General features: G+C 36.7%; 2 protein-coding genes across 4 annotated transcripts; one reads left to right on the plus strand and one right to left on the minus strand.

Annotated features, from left to right (window-relative positions):
* Positions 1 to 690: 690 nt before the first annotated feature.
* LOC110609150 (transport inhibitor response 1-like protein) lies at positions 691 to 4266 on the plus strand. Its single transcript, XM_021748512.2, has 3 exons — positions 691 to 1634; positions 2084 to 2585; positions 2669 to 4266. The coding sequence occupies exons 1-3, from the start codon at positions 997 to 999 to the stop codon at positions 3425 to 3427; spliced, it is 1899 nt and encodes a 632-aa protein (XP_021604204.1). The 5' UTR covers positions 691 to 996; the 3' UTR covers positions 3428 to 4266.
* Positions 4267 to 9387: 5121 nt separating this feature from the next.
* On the minus strand, positions 9388 to 16127 carry LOC110605585 (pyridoxine/pyridoxamine 5'-phosphate oxidase 1, chloroplastic). 3 transcript variants are annotated; one of them, XM_021744212.2, is made up of 14 exons: positions 15925 to 16123; positions 15661 to 15846; positions 15446 to 15484; positions 14658 to 14825; positions 14466 to 14571; positions 13860 to 14026; positions 13531 to 13773; positions 13266 to 13354; positions 11916 to 11966; positions 11719 to 11809; positions 10835 to 10939; positions 10672 to 10742; positions 10346 to 10441; positions 9388 to 9621 (listed from the first exon to the last, which is right to left on the minus strand). In XM_021744212.2, exons 1-14 carry the CDS (start codon positions 16006 to 16008, stop codon positions 9555 to 9557), a joined length of 1563 nt encoding a protein of 520 aa, XP_021599904.1. In that variant the 5' UTR covers positions 16009 to 16123; the 3' UTR covers positions 9388 to 9554. The 3 variants fall into 3 exon arrangements, 2 of the variants coding, with proteins under 2 accessions (XP_021599904.1, XP_021599912.1); XM_021744220.2 differs by lacking the exon at positions 11916 to 11966 and having other exon boundaries at positions 11719 to 11854; positions 15925 to 16127; XR_002486415.2 differs by lacking the exon at positions 9388 to 9621 and having other exon boundaries at positions 10363 to 10441; positions 10839 to 10939; positions 15925 to 16127.
* Positions 16128 to 16214: the final 87 nt, after the last annotated feature.

Here is a 16214-nt window from a genome sequence, read left to right on the forward strand (position 1 = left end):
GAATGATATTTTTTTTGTTTGATAAAATTTTATTAATACAATGTTATTATTTTTTAAAAAATATAATAAATATATTTCAATGGATAAAATGAAGAGTATTGAATAATTATTTAATTAAATGACTGTTGTTAATATTTTATTTGTTTTCTTAAGCCACAACCTAAATTCTCACTGAGACTATATTTGACTAAGTATACACATTTATCTCATAAATTAGGAAAAATACAACTCAATAATTGAGACTCGCCCATTAAAAACAAATCAAATCTCTTTTTTTTTTTTTAAAAAAAAAAAAAGAGTGGCAATTATCACATATATATTCAATATTGTTCAACATGGCCTTTTACATATATATTTAAAAAAAAAGGTGAAATCATATAAAAATATTCAATTTTATTAGTAAGATAAGGACAACCAATTTCATAATTTTTTTATTCTTCATCAATGGCAAAAATTAAACCTCACTTGATTAAGACCTCAAGTAAACCTTTTACCCCCAAAGTCAATTGACTGAAGCTGAACCATGTCAACTAGGGTTCTTGTAATAAACCAGTCTTTGAGAGAATGGTGAATTCCCAAAATCCACAAGTATTTTTTGTAAAATTTTAACAGTGGAGAATAAAACTTAAAAACGATTAAGAGATAATTAGAAGAAAAAGACAGTAATTAAAGGACAAAAGAAAAAGAAAAAAAAAAAAAAACTCCCAAATAATGGAGGAGAGCCATTGGACATTTGCAGATGTGAGAGAGAGGGGAGAGGAAGTGAGGCATGGAGAATCCCAATGCTCAGTCTATCAGACATCACAGCCTACTCTTCACACCCTCTTGTCACCAATTATGCTACTAAATTAATCCCATCTATCCTCCACACATAGCCCCCCTTTGCATCTTCTACTCCCATCATTCTCTCTTCTTCTTCGTCGTCTTCCCCAGAAATACAAAACCCTTCTCATGATCTGATTTTCCAATACCCAATCAACCTCCATTCTCTTTTTTATGGTCATCAGCAAAAAACCCAGATCGCATAATCATACTCTAGACCCAAATTTCATGAGAGAGGATCGCACTGAAATGTCTGAAGACGATGACCGATCTCTGCTTTCTGATTCTGTTACCACTACTGATTCCGGTTCTACTTCCGGGTCTGGACTCAATTCTGTACCCGAGTTCCAAGCTCCTTATCCTGACCAGGTCTTGGAAAATGTCCTCGAGAACGTTCTCTGCTTCTTGACCTCTCGCCGCGATAGAAACGCTGCGTCATTGGTCTGCAGGTCTTGGTACCGTGCTGAGGCGCTCACTCGATCTGAACTCTTTATCGGAAACTGCTATGCTGTTTCTCCGCGACGCGCCACGTCGCGGTTCACCCGAATCCGGTCCGTAACGTTGAAGGGGAAGCCCCGTTTCGCCGATTTCAACCTCATGCCACCCAATTGGGGGGCCCACTTCGCGCCTTGGGTTTCTGCGATGGCTAAGGCGTACCCTTGGCTGGAGAAGGTTCACCTGAAGCGCATGACCGTGACGGACGACGATCTCGCTCTCCTTGCAGAATCATTTTTCGGGTTCAAGGAACTTGTGCTGATGTGTTGTGATGGATTCGGTACTAGCGGGCTCGCTGTGGTTGCTAGTAGGTGCAGGTATGTGGGTTTCACTTTCTGGTTCTATTCTAAAGCGCACGCGTATTCATGCGGGGTTGTAGTTTATGCAAGTATTGGGTGATTAGATCTGGTTTCCTGTTGGTTTTTATGGGTGTTGGTCTATTGGTTAGGGCGATATAGAAAACGCCAATGGGGTTGATTCAGTTTATATTTGTTGTTTTGTGTTGATGTTTAAGTTCTGCGGGTTTACATTTATAATTAAAGATCTGTATCGAGTTTGAAACTGATCAGAAGTTACTTAACTGGGGTTGGGATCGTTGGCCATTGTTGCAATCTGTTTGATTAATTGGATTTTGATGGCAATATGGATCGCTCTTTCAGTAGCTTGACTATTAAGAATTTATTCAAATGATTAGAATTTGCAATGAGAACAGCTACTTCGTTGATGAACTTGTTAACTTATTCTGGATGTTATATCTTCTGTACAGACAACTGAGAGTGCTTGATCTGCTTGAATCTGAGGTATCAGATGATGAAGTTGATTGGATATCATTTTTTCCAGAGAGTGAAATGTGTCTCGAATCTCTTATTTTTGATTGCGTAGAATGCCACATCAATTTTGATGCATTGGAGAGGCTGATTGCACGGTCACCTTCACTGAAGAAACTCAGGTTGAACAGAAATGTTTCAATTGGCCAGCTACACCGACTGATGGTACGAGCTCCGCAGCTCACACATCTTGGCACAGGTTCATTTCGACCATCAGAGGATGTGGCTGAGGGTGAACAAGAACCAGATTACGTATCTGCATTTTCTGCTTGTGAATCCTTAGTTTGCCTCTCTGGTTTTAGGGACATTGTTCCAGACTACTTGCCAGCAATATACCCAGTTTGTGCCAATCTCACTTCTCTGAATTTAAGCTATGCGAATATCAATGCAGAACAGCTCAAACCCATAATAAGCAATTGCCATAAGCTTCAGATTTTCTGGGTATGTGTCATAAGGTCTACCTTTTTTCTTGTTGGTGTATGGAAGTGCATGTTTGGAAGCTGACGTTGTTTTTCTTTCTGCAGGTACTTGATTCAATATGTGATGAAGGACTTCAGGCTGTGGCTGCAACATGCAAGGAACTCCGGGAGCTGCGGGTCTTCCCTATTGATGCCCGGGAGGATAGCGAAGGCCCTGTTTCTGAAGTTGGTCTCCAAGCGATTTCAGAGGGTTGTAGAAAGCTTCAATCTATTTTATATTTTTGCCAGCGGATGACGAATGCAGCTGTTATAGCAATGTCAAAGAACTGCCCAGATCTTGTGGTGTTCCGTCTTTGTATAATGGGACGCCACAGGCCTGATCATATCACTGGAGAGCCTATGGATGAAGGATTTGGAGCCATTGTCATGAATTGTAAGAATCTCACTCGGCTTGCTGTATCAGGTTTATTGACTGATAGAGCTTTCAGTTATATTGGAAAATATGGTAAAACAGTAAGGACCCTGTCTGTTGCTTTTGCTGGGGACAGTGACATGGGGCTGAAGTATGTGCTAGAGGGCTGCCCCAGATTGCAGAAGCTTGAGATTAGAGATAGTCCATTTGGGGATGCAGCTTTGCTGTCTGGTCTGCATCACTATTACAACATGAGATTCCTTTGGATGTCTTCCTGTAAGTTAACACCTGCTGGTTGCCAGCAGATTGCTCGAGCTTTGCCCCGTCTGGTAGTGGAAGTGATTAATCACGAACTCGATGAGGACATGGGTAATTTTGTTAATACATTATACATGTATCGATCTCTTGAAGGGCCAAGAGATGATGCACCAAAGTTTGTTTCCATCTTGTAGGCATTTGCAGTGCAGGAAGATGGATCACATTTTCTTATGTTGCCTATTGGGCAAGTGGCAAGCTTTTTTTTTTTTGTGGGAATGTTGCATTCAGAAAGAATCTGTTCTATTTGCCTGCAAAGTCTATAATTTTTGTGGAGAAAGTTGAGTAAACACCTTCTGTCCTTGTCCTGTGATGTTGCAAATAGCATCCAAAGCAGAAGCTCTATGAAGGACCATGAATTTTTTCTTTGCTTTGGTTCTTTGAGAGGACTTAATCAAGAAGGGGTTAATGAGGAAGATAGATCTCTACGTTTAGACCACTTGATCTTGTTTGTGTTGGATGCTTATAAATTTTATATGTTTCTTTTTCTTCTATACTCATTTGATGCTAAATGAGAAGGCTGCCATAGAAAAGGGATGAAGGATGCTTCGCTCATGAAAAACATTTTTTTGGTGGGGGAAGGGAGGGGATTGGATGATGTATCCTCTGATATGAAGAAATCAAAATAGGTTGAAAATTGAAATGATGTTAGGAAGGTGAAGGAACTTTTCTTTCACCATAACACTACCATTAGAGGAGAATAGAGCAAAAACGAGGAGCAAGCATTCACTCTTGGGATGAAGCCATCTTATTTTTCATTCAAATGGTAGCTAGTCCATGTTGTAGCTGGTGACTGGTGAGAACTAAATGCCCAGATTGAAATACCCCCCCCTCTCTCTTTCACTCTTACTCTAAATATATCTCTTTGTTAATGTTTGTTTTCTTAAGATTTGATGTTGTAGCCCCTGACTGTTGAATTTATAATTGTTATTGTTAGCAATGTTGAGATGGGTAATAAATGCCAAATATTCATATATGAACGGATGACCATATGACTTGGGAGAGACTTCCTTCGCCTGCTCTTTCTTCTTCTTCTTCTTCTTCTTCTTTTTTTTTTTTTTTTTTTTTTTTTTTTTTTTTTTTTGTTTTCTAGCTGTATTTCTTTTCCCTGAATTTTGAATGATCAGTTGACAACGAGGGCCATTAATTATATATTGAAAGTGTGCGTACAAGTATATGTTGCAGGGTCCTCTATATTGTGTGGGAGAATCCGAATTTTCAAGGGTATGGATGGTCATGATCATTTCTCATGTATCCTTGAGGGATTGTACATTGAGTTCGTGCTATTCTACTGATTTAGCTGCTAAATAAGCCTCTTGGTGTGCTCGACTTGTATCATAGGCTTCTTTCTACAGTTGGGGATGGGTCCAATTATTTGATGATTTGTCACACCCCTGCGTTTGCGTTATAAAGTAGCCAAGTCCACCAATGCTCTCTCTCTCTCTCTCTCTCTCATTATTAGGAGAGAAATCTATCTCCTTTATTTGTTGGCATTCTCTCTGGCAGGGTGAAAAAAGCAGAGACTTATCATCTAAGTGGGATCTGATTGTGCAATTGAACAGGCAATGGGAAGCAAAGCTTAGGCTTTCTTTCTTGTCCAATGTCTATCTATCCATTTGTGCCTGTGGGCGTAGCATATGTATTCTTCTCTTCTCTTGGGCGAATCATTAGTATCACTTGTGTGCTTATCCATAAAGTACTAGAAATCAATAGTTACTGGTTAAGATATGGATCTGTGTACTAGTACTAGTAGTCCCAGCTCATCCAACATTTGGTTAAATGGGTCATGGTGGGAATAGTCCTTCCAAAGAATGGCAGCCTCTGCTTTTTGTAATGTTGATTATTTTCTCTTATCACAGTTAGGGCTTGATTTATGTTTTTAAGCAATGGTAGGCTGTGTTCCCAGAGAAAAAGGTGAATGAAAAAAACTGATGATGACCTTACAAACAGGGGCAGGATTGGCATGATTCAAAATCTTGGGCCTCAGGTAATGGTGAAATGTGCAAGTGCTGCCCTATCTTGTTGATGGGTTACCTACTAGACATGTCTTATCTATTATCATTTGATAGAGAGACTTTGATTTAATTGAATGGTCATGATTGAATAAGCACATTACATTACCCTCCTCAGCATCCATTTTGGTTAAGCACATGACCTCCACTGTTTGCTAACCAGATGCATCATTATTATATTTGTATCTTACTATCAATAAGTTTAGGCTGAAACTATGCTACTGCTGATTGGGGGTTGCCCCACAACCAGATCAATCAATCTGTGGGCCACGTGTACGGTGCGGGAGGTGGGATACATTAATGGTTTTACGCACTAAAATAATAATAATTGTTGTAAATATTAAAAGTTGATGGTCTCATGTAATCATGCATTTAATAATAATTAATATCATTTGTTTTGTTGAACAATATAATGGAGGAGGATGCACGAGCTAACCAACAAACTAACGAATAACGATTCCAACTAATGTTAACATTGGCAGCTGGTGGTTGTTGTGCTGGTGGCGGTGTGGTGGTGGAAATTAAAGAAAGAGTCGTCCGTGAAGCCAAAAAATATAAGTGATTTTTCTCAACTCTTGTCTGTTGAGCACATTCACGGCTAAACTAAGCAAAAGGTCAGCCACTTGCTGCTCCTCTATTAATTTTTCCTCCATGCATCTACTCTCTCTCTTCCCTGCACCATTTCGAGGATTGATCTTATTGTTTTTCCTTTTTTTCTTTTTATACTTTTTTGCAAGTGAGACTCTGCTGCGGTGCCGTTTTCTATTTGGAAGATTTTTTTTTTTTTTTTTTCTGACGGACGAAATTGAAGCATCACTGCCTCTGGCAAGAAAGAAATTCTTTGAGTCAATTTGTGTATTGCCATTAGTTCTACTTTAAAATATTATTGTTTTCAGAATTTTTTAGTTGAATTGCAGACTAATTGCATCGTTCCAAATGTCTTGACTTAAATTATTAAATTAAATATTGATTTTATAATTAATTTGAATTTTGAAGGAATTATAATTGATTAAATTTCAGAAAAATGCCATTGATGAAAAAATTTGGAAAAGTTTGAGGAAACGTGGTAATTGGCTTTGAATCTATTGTGTTGACAACTTTGCCAAACATGGGATGGGATGGGATGCCTAGTAAGAAGTGGTATCTTGCTAAGCTAAGAAAAAGATGCATAACTAATTCTTTTGGAAATTGTGGGCATAACAATCATATGCAAACAAATTCACATTTTGTCACAAACCTAATTCTTTTGACTTTTTATGTTGGAAGAAGTCCCAACAATTCAGTCTCTCTCACCAATTCACTGCAACTGCATGCAATCAAACATTGCTGTTATTGTCAAACAAATAAAAAAAATGTTAGACTCAGGTTATGGAAATTTTTTATTTAGTTTTTGTGGTATTATTTGCTAGTAGCCTACGTATTTTTTCAAAAACACAGTTAAGTAATTTTTGTAGTTTTAAAAACTCAACTAATGATCCCTTCCATTAAGTTTTAATTTTTTTACAGTTAATTTTACACTTCTACTAGTAATTTTTCTCTCACTTTTTATTATACCCACTAACAACAACAATACTAAAATTTAATAGTAGGAATCTTTTAGTTAGATTTTTAAAACCATAAGGACTATTTAGTTTGTTTGTGAAAACCACCAGTAATTGTTCTCTTAGTGGAATTTGTAAAATCATAAGTAGGTCACCATACACATTGGACTATATATATATAGGGTTGTGATGAGATCAGGATTGAGAGGCAAAAGCAATATCTAAGAAATGCTTAAGAGACCCAAAGAACGAGGGGATTGTTCTGGTTCTGCATAAATAATCTAAGAGTGAGAGATGTGGGCGTCCTCACCCTCCGTTGATTATCTGTTTGACTAGGGACACCATTTTTTGTTTTGCTTAACAACCCCACTATTTTCAATTCCTTTTTTTATTTGTTCAATTCAGAAAGCAATGAATAATGTACGTACATTAAGTAACAACCGCAGTTTAAGGAAACAAGGAAACCTCATTATACATTTTTCCACACACACAAAAAACAAAGGGACGACAAAGCTTTATGAATTTATCACTAGAATTCTTAGAAATGTCATATCTTCTGGAGAAGTATGTGGAGAGGAAACTTTTCTTATTTTCAAATGCCTTCCCCCTCAACAATTGTAATTGTGGGCGAATAATCATATGACTGAATGCATCCTATTGTATTATAACCATTAAATATATGATAAATCCATCATAATTAATAGTTGCGGTCATATTAAATAATGTTGTAAAATTAGTTTAGATTTCAAAAGTTTTTATGGTTATTAAAAGTTTTATGCTCATTTTTTTTTATTTTTTTGAAATAGGGGTGGGGGAGTCGAACCTTAGACCTTTCAAGACTACATGATGCACTTTCCACCAGGCTAAGTCTGAATAATTTATTTATGAGATTTAAATATAATATTAAATCTAATTTTTATGATTTTATTATATTATCTCAAGATTTTTATAATCATATATAACGGCCAATTTTTCCACTATAAATAACCTCTATTTTTAAATAGATATGAATTCTCAATTTTCTGCTTTATTCTTTTTTTTTTGAATTATAAATTAAAAATAAATTCTTGTTGTCCTGATTCTTAAAATTAAATCTCAGAATAACCAATTTAATCCTAAAAATTACAAAATAAATTTTTAAATAGTATTCAACACAATTCAAATTTTATTATTTTATCCTATTTTTTCAACAAATTTTCCGTCGGTAGAAATGTTTATCTAGGAGTTAAATGGACCTGTTCCGATGCTTCAGTTTTGATCAAACAACTGTATCCACTTGGGATGGAATATGTCTAAACCTATGTACGGATCATAGACCTTTGTGGATCTAATCCTTGAGAGATAGAATCTTTTAATCATTATCCTATACAACTCACAAAACTTCCCCCACCTCTAGTTCTGGGATCTCTGCTGCAACGCATAGCGACAAGAAAGGAACAGCAAATCTAAAACCTTCAGATGTTTGATATTCCACTAAACACCCACCCCACACCCCCCTCCCCCCCGAAAAGAAAGTGGGGTGGTCACCGTGGCATCAATTAGATTGGCCTTTCAGAAAAGTAGTGCGTCAGAATTCGGCTTCAATGGTCAAAACAACTTTGAAAAGAAACTCCTGATTATTTACTTATTTTATTTATTGTAGGGGCCAGTTTGGTCACGATCAACATTAACCACCTCCAACATTTAATATCAGCTAGTATACATCAAAGAAACCTCCAAACTATGGGACATGCTTAGCCATTTCAACAGATGAAAATTCAAAGAGACTCCTAAACTTTCCCCTTTAAACTTACGACTCGACCATGGACGAACAATTCCAGACTTAACACCGCACAGTTGAAACGGAGCTATAAGAACCTGCATATTAATATCATCAATTATCCAGCTCAGGCCCAAACTTTGAAGATGGAATTTAGGGAAAGCTTAAATGGTCCAGTAATAAATAGAAGCACCATTACAAACGTCACTATTAGCTGTGCAACGCGAAACATTCAGGCCTGTCATCTTTACCCTACTTCTGCCATACTCGCCAAAAGTGCAGGTACGTACACTAGATAGCAGTCAAACTTGTACTTCTCTGGTAAAATAACAATGAAGAGGATTTTTGAAAGATTTTGAATGTTTGCTGGCTCATGCAACCCCATTGAATCTGTCACCTTTAAGCCAAACAAAAGGGAGTCATTGCATCACTTGCTGAAGAGCTGTTAATCTTATGCAAATTTGAGGATTAGGAAGGCAACCAAAAAAAGGAAACGACATAACTATTAAATATAAACTAAATAAGGTAATATTAGGTAAAGGTTTGTACAGAATACGGACAACAAAGCTGCATGCCAACGAGGGCAGTAAAACCATTCCTCCAATAAACTGCAATATTCCAAAATCACAACCGGACCACTAAAAACTTGTATCTGATGAGTGTCAGATCTGCAATCTTATCTCAGTATTGTGCTTCTTCAGAGTTGCAATTTATTACTCTCACGGCACAAATACACTTCTGGAATGCAACCAACATACGGACTAGTGTGTGCGTGTGTGTGTGTGTGTGTGTGTGAGAGAGAGAGAGAGAGAGAGAGAGAGAGAGAGAGAGAGAGAAACAAAGTGCTAAACATGCATCCTGCTGATCAGATAAAATAAATAAGCACACAGCAGCATATATAGTGAGACACCATGATTGGTGAACTTCACAATGAAGAAGCCGGAAGTAATAGTCAGGGAGCCAACCGCACAATTCCCCATACTTGCTTCCCATTGATCTCTTGAGGAGTGTATTGCAACCTGCAAAGAATGTATAATACATGCATTAGCAATAGCCACCTCACTGAATTGGACACATTTGTTCAAACTTCTCTTCCTGGAGCTAAATACCACTGCCCATCCTCTTGTTTTCATAACTATAAGAAACCATTTATGGAATAAGTTGTTGAAACATCACCCCTTATCAAAAAAAGTAAAAAATACATTTTATTTCATTAATTATCTCCGTAATTCCTAATGACGGAAATGCCCAATGTCACAACATTTTGTCCAGAAAAGCATTCACTTAATACAAACACAGAAACACAACCCAATGTCTCTACAACATTGTTGCTAAAACAAACATTCAGTTAAAAATCACGAGATACATAAGATGAAGTAATTTAAACAGATCTTGATGCAAATCCATACTTTGTGCATACAACTGGAAGAAGCAATAGACGACAGAAGGGAGGCGGGATTTCCACTCAAATTCCATATAAAAATGCATTTGGGACACTAGTCCCTACTGAAAAAAATGTATGATGGATGAGGTAATCATAGTCATGAATAAAGTTGGTTGCATGTATGATGTCCACGCAAAACCATGAAGGTGAAAAAACAAGGATCTGGCAGATCTCATCCACTGGTCGTCCAAGAACTAGGGTTTATTATTCTTGTCAGCAGTGGTTAAAAATGACCAAAGTTGCTCCATTCCATTTTTACAGGCAATGTAGATAATAGAGGAGTGATGGATGAAAACAACCTGTCATGCAAGCGAGACTTCTGTCCTTGCCAAAACTCAAAAAGGTCTGGTTTAAGCTTGTATCCTCCCCAGGCTTTAGGTTTTGGGATCAAATCTCTGCAGTCAGAAACCAGAATAAAAGACCACAGTGAGACTGTTGTATCAATGCTTTCTCCCACTAAAAATGCAGAATCATTTCATGAGAAGTTAATCATGAAACCTTAAGTCACCATGTTTCAACTACGGATAATACAAGCAATGTTTTTTTCTTTTTGTAAAAAATAATAAAAAGAAAGTAAATACTTAAAAAATAACCCATTGGTTGAAAATGGAAAAGTTCAGCTTACACATCAGAGAACTTTTCCTCTAATTCTTTGAATTGTTGGTGTATAACATGCCTTCCAGGAACTATAGTACTCTGAAGGAAGAAAAAGAGTTACACTCGTCAGCTATGCAAAGAAGTACTTTCATGTATCTAATACAACTGGATAAATCAAAAGTAAAAGGAACCTGCTTGCTGACAATTGCTCCTATCTGACTTCCTCTAGGGCGGCTATGGAAGTATTGTTCGGATTCCTCATCTGAGACTTTCTGCACGGATCCTTCCACCCTTACCTAAAAGTTGCATTTAACAAAATGTTAGGCAAAGGGCCAACTGCCAGTTGAACATTAAAACAACAAAACATTCCCCCATTATTGTTAAGACACTTCCATAACTATATAACACATATTGAGGCTTATACGAACAGAAAACAGAGACTATATAAAGTATATGGGGATCTCAATAATGACAAGGTATTTGTTTAGCCTATTGACAAGGTATTTTCTTTGTAATCTCAAAGTGAAGTCAGCTAATGTATTAATATGGGTTCATACATTCTGAAGTTGGAGGCATGAAAACTAAATAACGTCATTGCTTTTTCATTTGTTACTGGACACTATTCTGCAACTGCTTAGTAATTCCTAGTCCTCAATAATGCAGCATTCTATTGTCGGATCTAACTTGCTTGGAAAAGACATAGCTGTCTCTTGCTCTACCGTGTCACCTCACATAGCAAAGATCTGACTTCTTGACAAATAATTAAATCAAACAAGTGCATAAACTTGACTGTAATAATTTTGTGAATGTTGCTTACAGCCAAAATACATGTGATACAGAGAAAGTGTATATTGTTACTCTCTCTAGAGGATGACCAAGATCCTTTAGAGTATGACATAGCTTCATCCAATACATGTCCCAGATGCTACACTCATAGGATCTAAAATCCTTAATTTTGATCAAAATTATACTTAAATTAGTTACCAGATTCCATCTAATGAAAGATCCAAAATCCCAAGTATATATATATATATTGGGTGGGGGGGATGAAAAAGAAAAGGTAAACATGCAATACCTGCCGATGAAGACCATCCCAGTAGAAAAGAAGTGATGCTCTAGGATTTTCCAATAATTGCTGTGCTTTTCTACTTTCATAATTGGTGTACCTGAAAGTGTAAAATTGGCAGCAATTCTCAAAACCACAATCACTTCTACAAATACAATAAGGATCTCATTACTACACAACCATTACAGTAATGGACTAATACTAACCAGACAAACCCATCCTTATCAACTCCTTTCAACAATACCATTCTTGATGAGCTGCAACAGGAAGTAACATGACATACAAAGACTAATCAGGTCATAAACAATGGTATAACATGGGCATTCAGAATGAAGCATTTCCACAATATAATCAATAAAATTAGTAAAATATGACAAGTTTTTGAACAATACAACCAATGTCATACTGGAAGACACATTTTTCTCTTCATTAAACAGGGGAAAATATTTGCAGTATTGAACCTTAATCATCTCATTTTCATCCATAAACATCAATAATGCAAGAGAAATTTAACATTAAGAAAACCTACTAAGAAATTTTTTTTAGAACAACTCCAAATGAGAAAATTGTCTCACAGCATTCATCTTTATAATATACATGGATCTAGTAATGCTAAAGCCTAAAAGTGTACAGACTGATGCTTTAAGAAGGACGTTGAAAAGGTGACTTTAGAACCAAATTTGTAATGTTGAACAAGCATCAGGCGAAGATACTGTTCACACTTTGAGAGGAAGCTCTTATGATCTCATATAGGTCTAAGACCCTTTGGACCAACTGAATTTTATTTATCACACCGAATTGTTCTGTTGTTTTTGTGGTGATTTATTTAGTTCTCTGTTTTCCAAATATCGAATGGGCCTGGGCTGAGAAGAGGCAAAAGAAAAAGAAACCCTGACAAGGAAGGGCTGTGTGATCTTTTTGTTTCCTGTGTGTCAGTTATACTGCAAGCTACTTTCGTTGTTATGTTATTCCACAACGAAACTCATATTCTGCAAGTATAAGATGGTTATTCTTGGCTTTAAGAGATCGCTAAGTTTAAACTTAAGGGAAAGGGACTTACAATTTTACATTAGTGCTAAACAAAATCATGACGTGGAACATGAAATCTTGTTAAGAAAATGTTGGATGCAGAAACTGAGTGAAGTCTTATGTCTTCTTCTTCTTCCCCTTTTTTTAATGTGGGAAGGTTAAAGTTCTCAAGGGGAGACAATATCCTTTTTTTCCCCTAGCTGTAATGCAATAACTCTGTGCTGTGATTCTGCAGCCCCTATATCAATAAGTAAGAGTTGTTGGCTGAAGATAAAAGGATGAAAGTATCCTATTGTAATGTTAAGGATGGTCTACAATTTGATCATACACCCAACTCTCTAAACATGCTGATGCATAGTAGTACTTTCAAATGCATTCTTTAAAAAGCAAAATATCAACTAAACAAATCGTTATTTATTTAAGATCATAAACATCCATATCAAAGCATTAGTTTACCCATTTGGAAGAATGGTTGTTGCTAATGTTTTGAGTGTCAACCAAAAAATAGCAAAAGAAGATGAACTTACGGTTTTCCATCCTTTCCAACAGTTGACAAGCACATAGCATTTGGCTCCTTCAATCCAGCAGCCACAGCATCATCAAACCATTTGAGAAACTGCAAGATATCAAATGGCTTAATTTTGATACTTAAATTCATTTTGCAATGGCTGTTAGTCTGTTACCAAAAAAAAAAGGTGAAAAAAAAAAGTAATAATGGTCAAGTTGTTAAATTGCAAGCATCAAGGGAAAGGAATTCAAATGTAGATTAGCCCTAATACCATCAAGACAAACCTGATCAATGGGATTAGCCTCCACCTGGTCCTCAAGGAATTCAGGAGAAATATAGTTCTCCCTTAGAGCTGATATATCGATTTGTGGAGGCTTTCCAATTTGGACACACATAGAAGCACCAGGATATTGTGGGAGATGCAGCTTATATTTCTCCACTATCGATGGTGGGACAAACCTACCGCCTAGAAAGTGGTGAGGACCAGAAAATTTCTTGGCACACAACTTTGGAGCAGTCAAAGAAACCTATAAAATACTAATATTAACAATAAGGTTTATTTCATTATAACAAAAATTATGTAAAAGTATTAAAAAAAAAAAAAAGAACATACCAACATGTGAGGTTTGATTCCTTCACCAGCAACATCACCTTCTTCAACATGCCATCCAGATGGAATATCTACAGAGACAATAACCGAGGACTTTTGGCGAGTTTGATTGTACTTATGCAAGTTAACCAATTTTTGGATTAGATCATCAAAAGGTGGTCTTGGAGAACCTGAAATATTTGAAGATGTAAAAATTAGAAGTCAAATAGGAATAAATGAGGCTTCATGAGTAAAGAAAACAAAAGGCCCATATTTAGATAAATTATATAGGTTAGCCAGGCATATTATAGACCTCAGTCATTAAAAGAACTCAGATCAGGTAGCATTGCTTTGAGGAGCTGAAATTTTCACAAGCTAAATAAAATGGCACGAGAATATTAAACAATAATCCAACAACAAAATCTTAAGAGCTAAAATTGTAACAGAAATTCTCACTTTTAGCATTTGCATCCAATATTCCATACACTTACATATTATTCAAGAGAATAAATAAAAATAATCTTAACTTGATTGACATTTACTAGAAACCCCAAGAAAAATTGAAATAATCTTTCTAAGACATCAGATTGAGCATGAATAGACATGAACAAAAGCAAAACAAGGGATTACCATGGAATGAGAACCCAAACATTGCATCTACTAGAACATCAAAGTCCTTTGACAACTCTGAAGGCAGATCTCCCACTGTCAAGAAAGGGACCGCCAATGATTCCAGCTACAAAATTACTAAATCAAATAAGAACTCCAAAGAACTGCAGTATCTGGTGGTTCAAGTACATTTGAACTTGTGTCACCCCATACCTGAGTAACCAGACCAGTAAAAAGAGGTTTGGCTGTACGCTTTGGATAACAAACAAACGGTTTATATCCAAAGTGATGCAGATGGCGAGCTGCTACCAACCCATCACCTCCGTTGTTCCCTGGACCGCAAATTGCAAGAACACGATTGTACTCGCTTGGCTTGTAAACCTGCCAACAGATTCAATTTCAAAAAGAAACCTGAATTGAGTTCTTAGTTGCCCAGCAGATTGAATTTTCTTAAATAACGATCTTGTTTCTTTCCCCTTTTCTGCAAAAATCATGGAAATTATATAGGTATAATGATATTAGCTTGTTAAATAAACCAAAAAAATTACTAATCGTCAAAATACACAGAAACGTCAAGATGTATGCACAAGTAAACTTTCAAAGTGTTCATCTAAGTTCCACAGCAAAAATACAAGTACAACAAGAAAAATTGATCTGGTTCTTTAACTAAGCAAACTAATAAAATTAGTCAATGAATGTAAAAGTCCATAGTAAAAAGACGATAGCAAAGAGGGGGAAGTTTGCAATGGTAGACAGAAAGGGCAGGATGGAGCAGTTAAGGCCACAGCCCCCTCCACAAAAAAAAAAAAAAAACGGTGAGAAACAGGTTCAAGGATTAGAGGGAAGCAGCAAAAGAAATAGCACAACAAGAAACTTTTCGTATTTTCAGTCAGGAACTGATAACAATGTTAAACTTTTGACGAATATAAATTCAAAAGCAAGTAACGAAGAAACTATCTGCGAGAAACTAATAACAATTATCATAAAAATTAAAGCATTACCTCTGCTATAGAAGTTGCAACACTCAAACCAGCCAATTCCTGCAAACGCCATTAGAAACAGTAAAATGTAGCAAGAGAGAAATGTAAAAGTAAAAGCCATCTAAAAAAATTCAAACGGAGATATATCGATAAGATTCCTAACATCGTAATCCAAGCATTTACAAGTTATATATAGTTGTTAGAGTGTGAGAATCCACATAGAATTCTACACTGACCATCAACTGATCGACGCTAAATCCGAGAGGGCCCATGAGAATCTCATCAATCTCCGCGGCATCACGCTGCGTGAGGTAGGATATGGACTCAGGACTTGTCATGCTTTGCATTACTCGTGTCGCTTTTACAAATGAAATTGAAGCAAAGGAACGGATTGCAGGAAGCGATATCGGACAGGTAGAACCCTAAAAAAAGGTCATCGGAAGTTAGAGAGCGATGTTACGCAGTGAAGTTTGAAAGTCAGAGAGAACTTCAGTGAATACCCAGGCGTTTTTGGAGAGGGAATAGTGAGAGCGAGAGGCATGGAAATGGAAGAAGCATTTATGGCCGTGGAAGAGAGCGAACATGTCATTTTGGGCTTTTGCGTAGCTACCAGATTCTTCTCAATTCACGTTCTCTCCATTCTGGCTGCCGCTAGGTAAATCCTGATTTCGCAAAACCCAGGCACACTCGAAATTTCGCGGACCGTTATTTTGGCGGTTGGCCCATTTCACCGGTATCGTTCCATGTGGAAATTATGTTATTCTTTTTTTTATTTTAATTTAATGTTAAT

Source organism: Manihot esculenta, chromosome 2 (assembly GCF_001659605.2).
Source record: "Manihot esculenta cultivar AM560-2 chromosome 2, M.esculenta_v8, whole genome shotgun sequence".
NCBI lineage: Eukaryota > Viridiplantae > Streptophyta > Magnoliopsida > Malpighiales > Euphorbiaceae > Manihot > Manihot esculenta.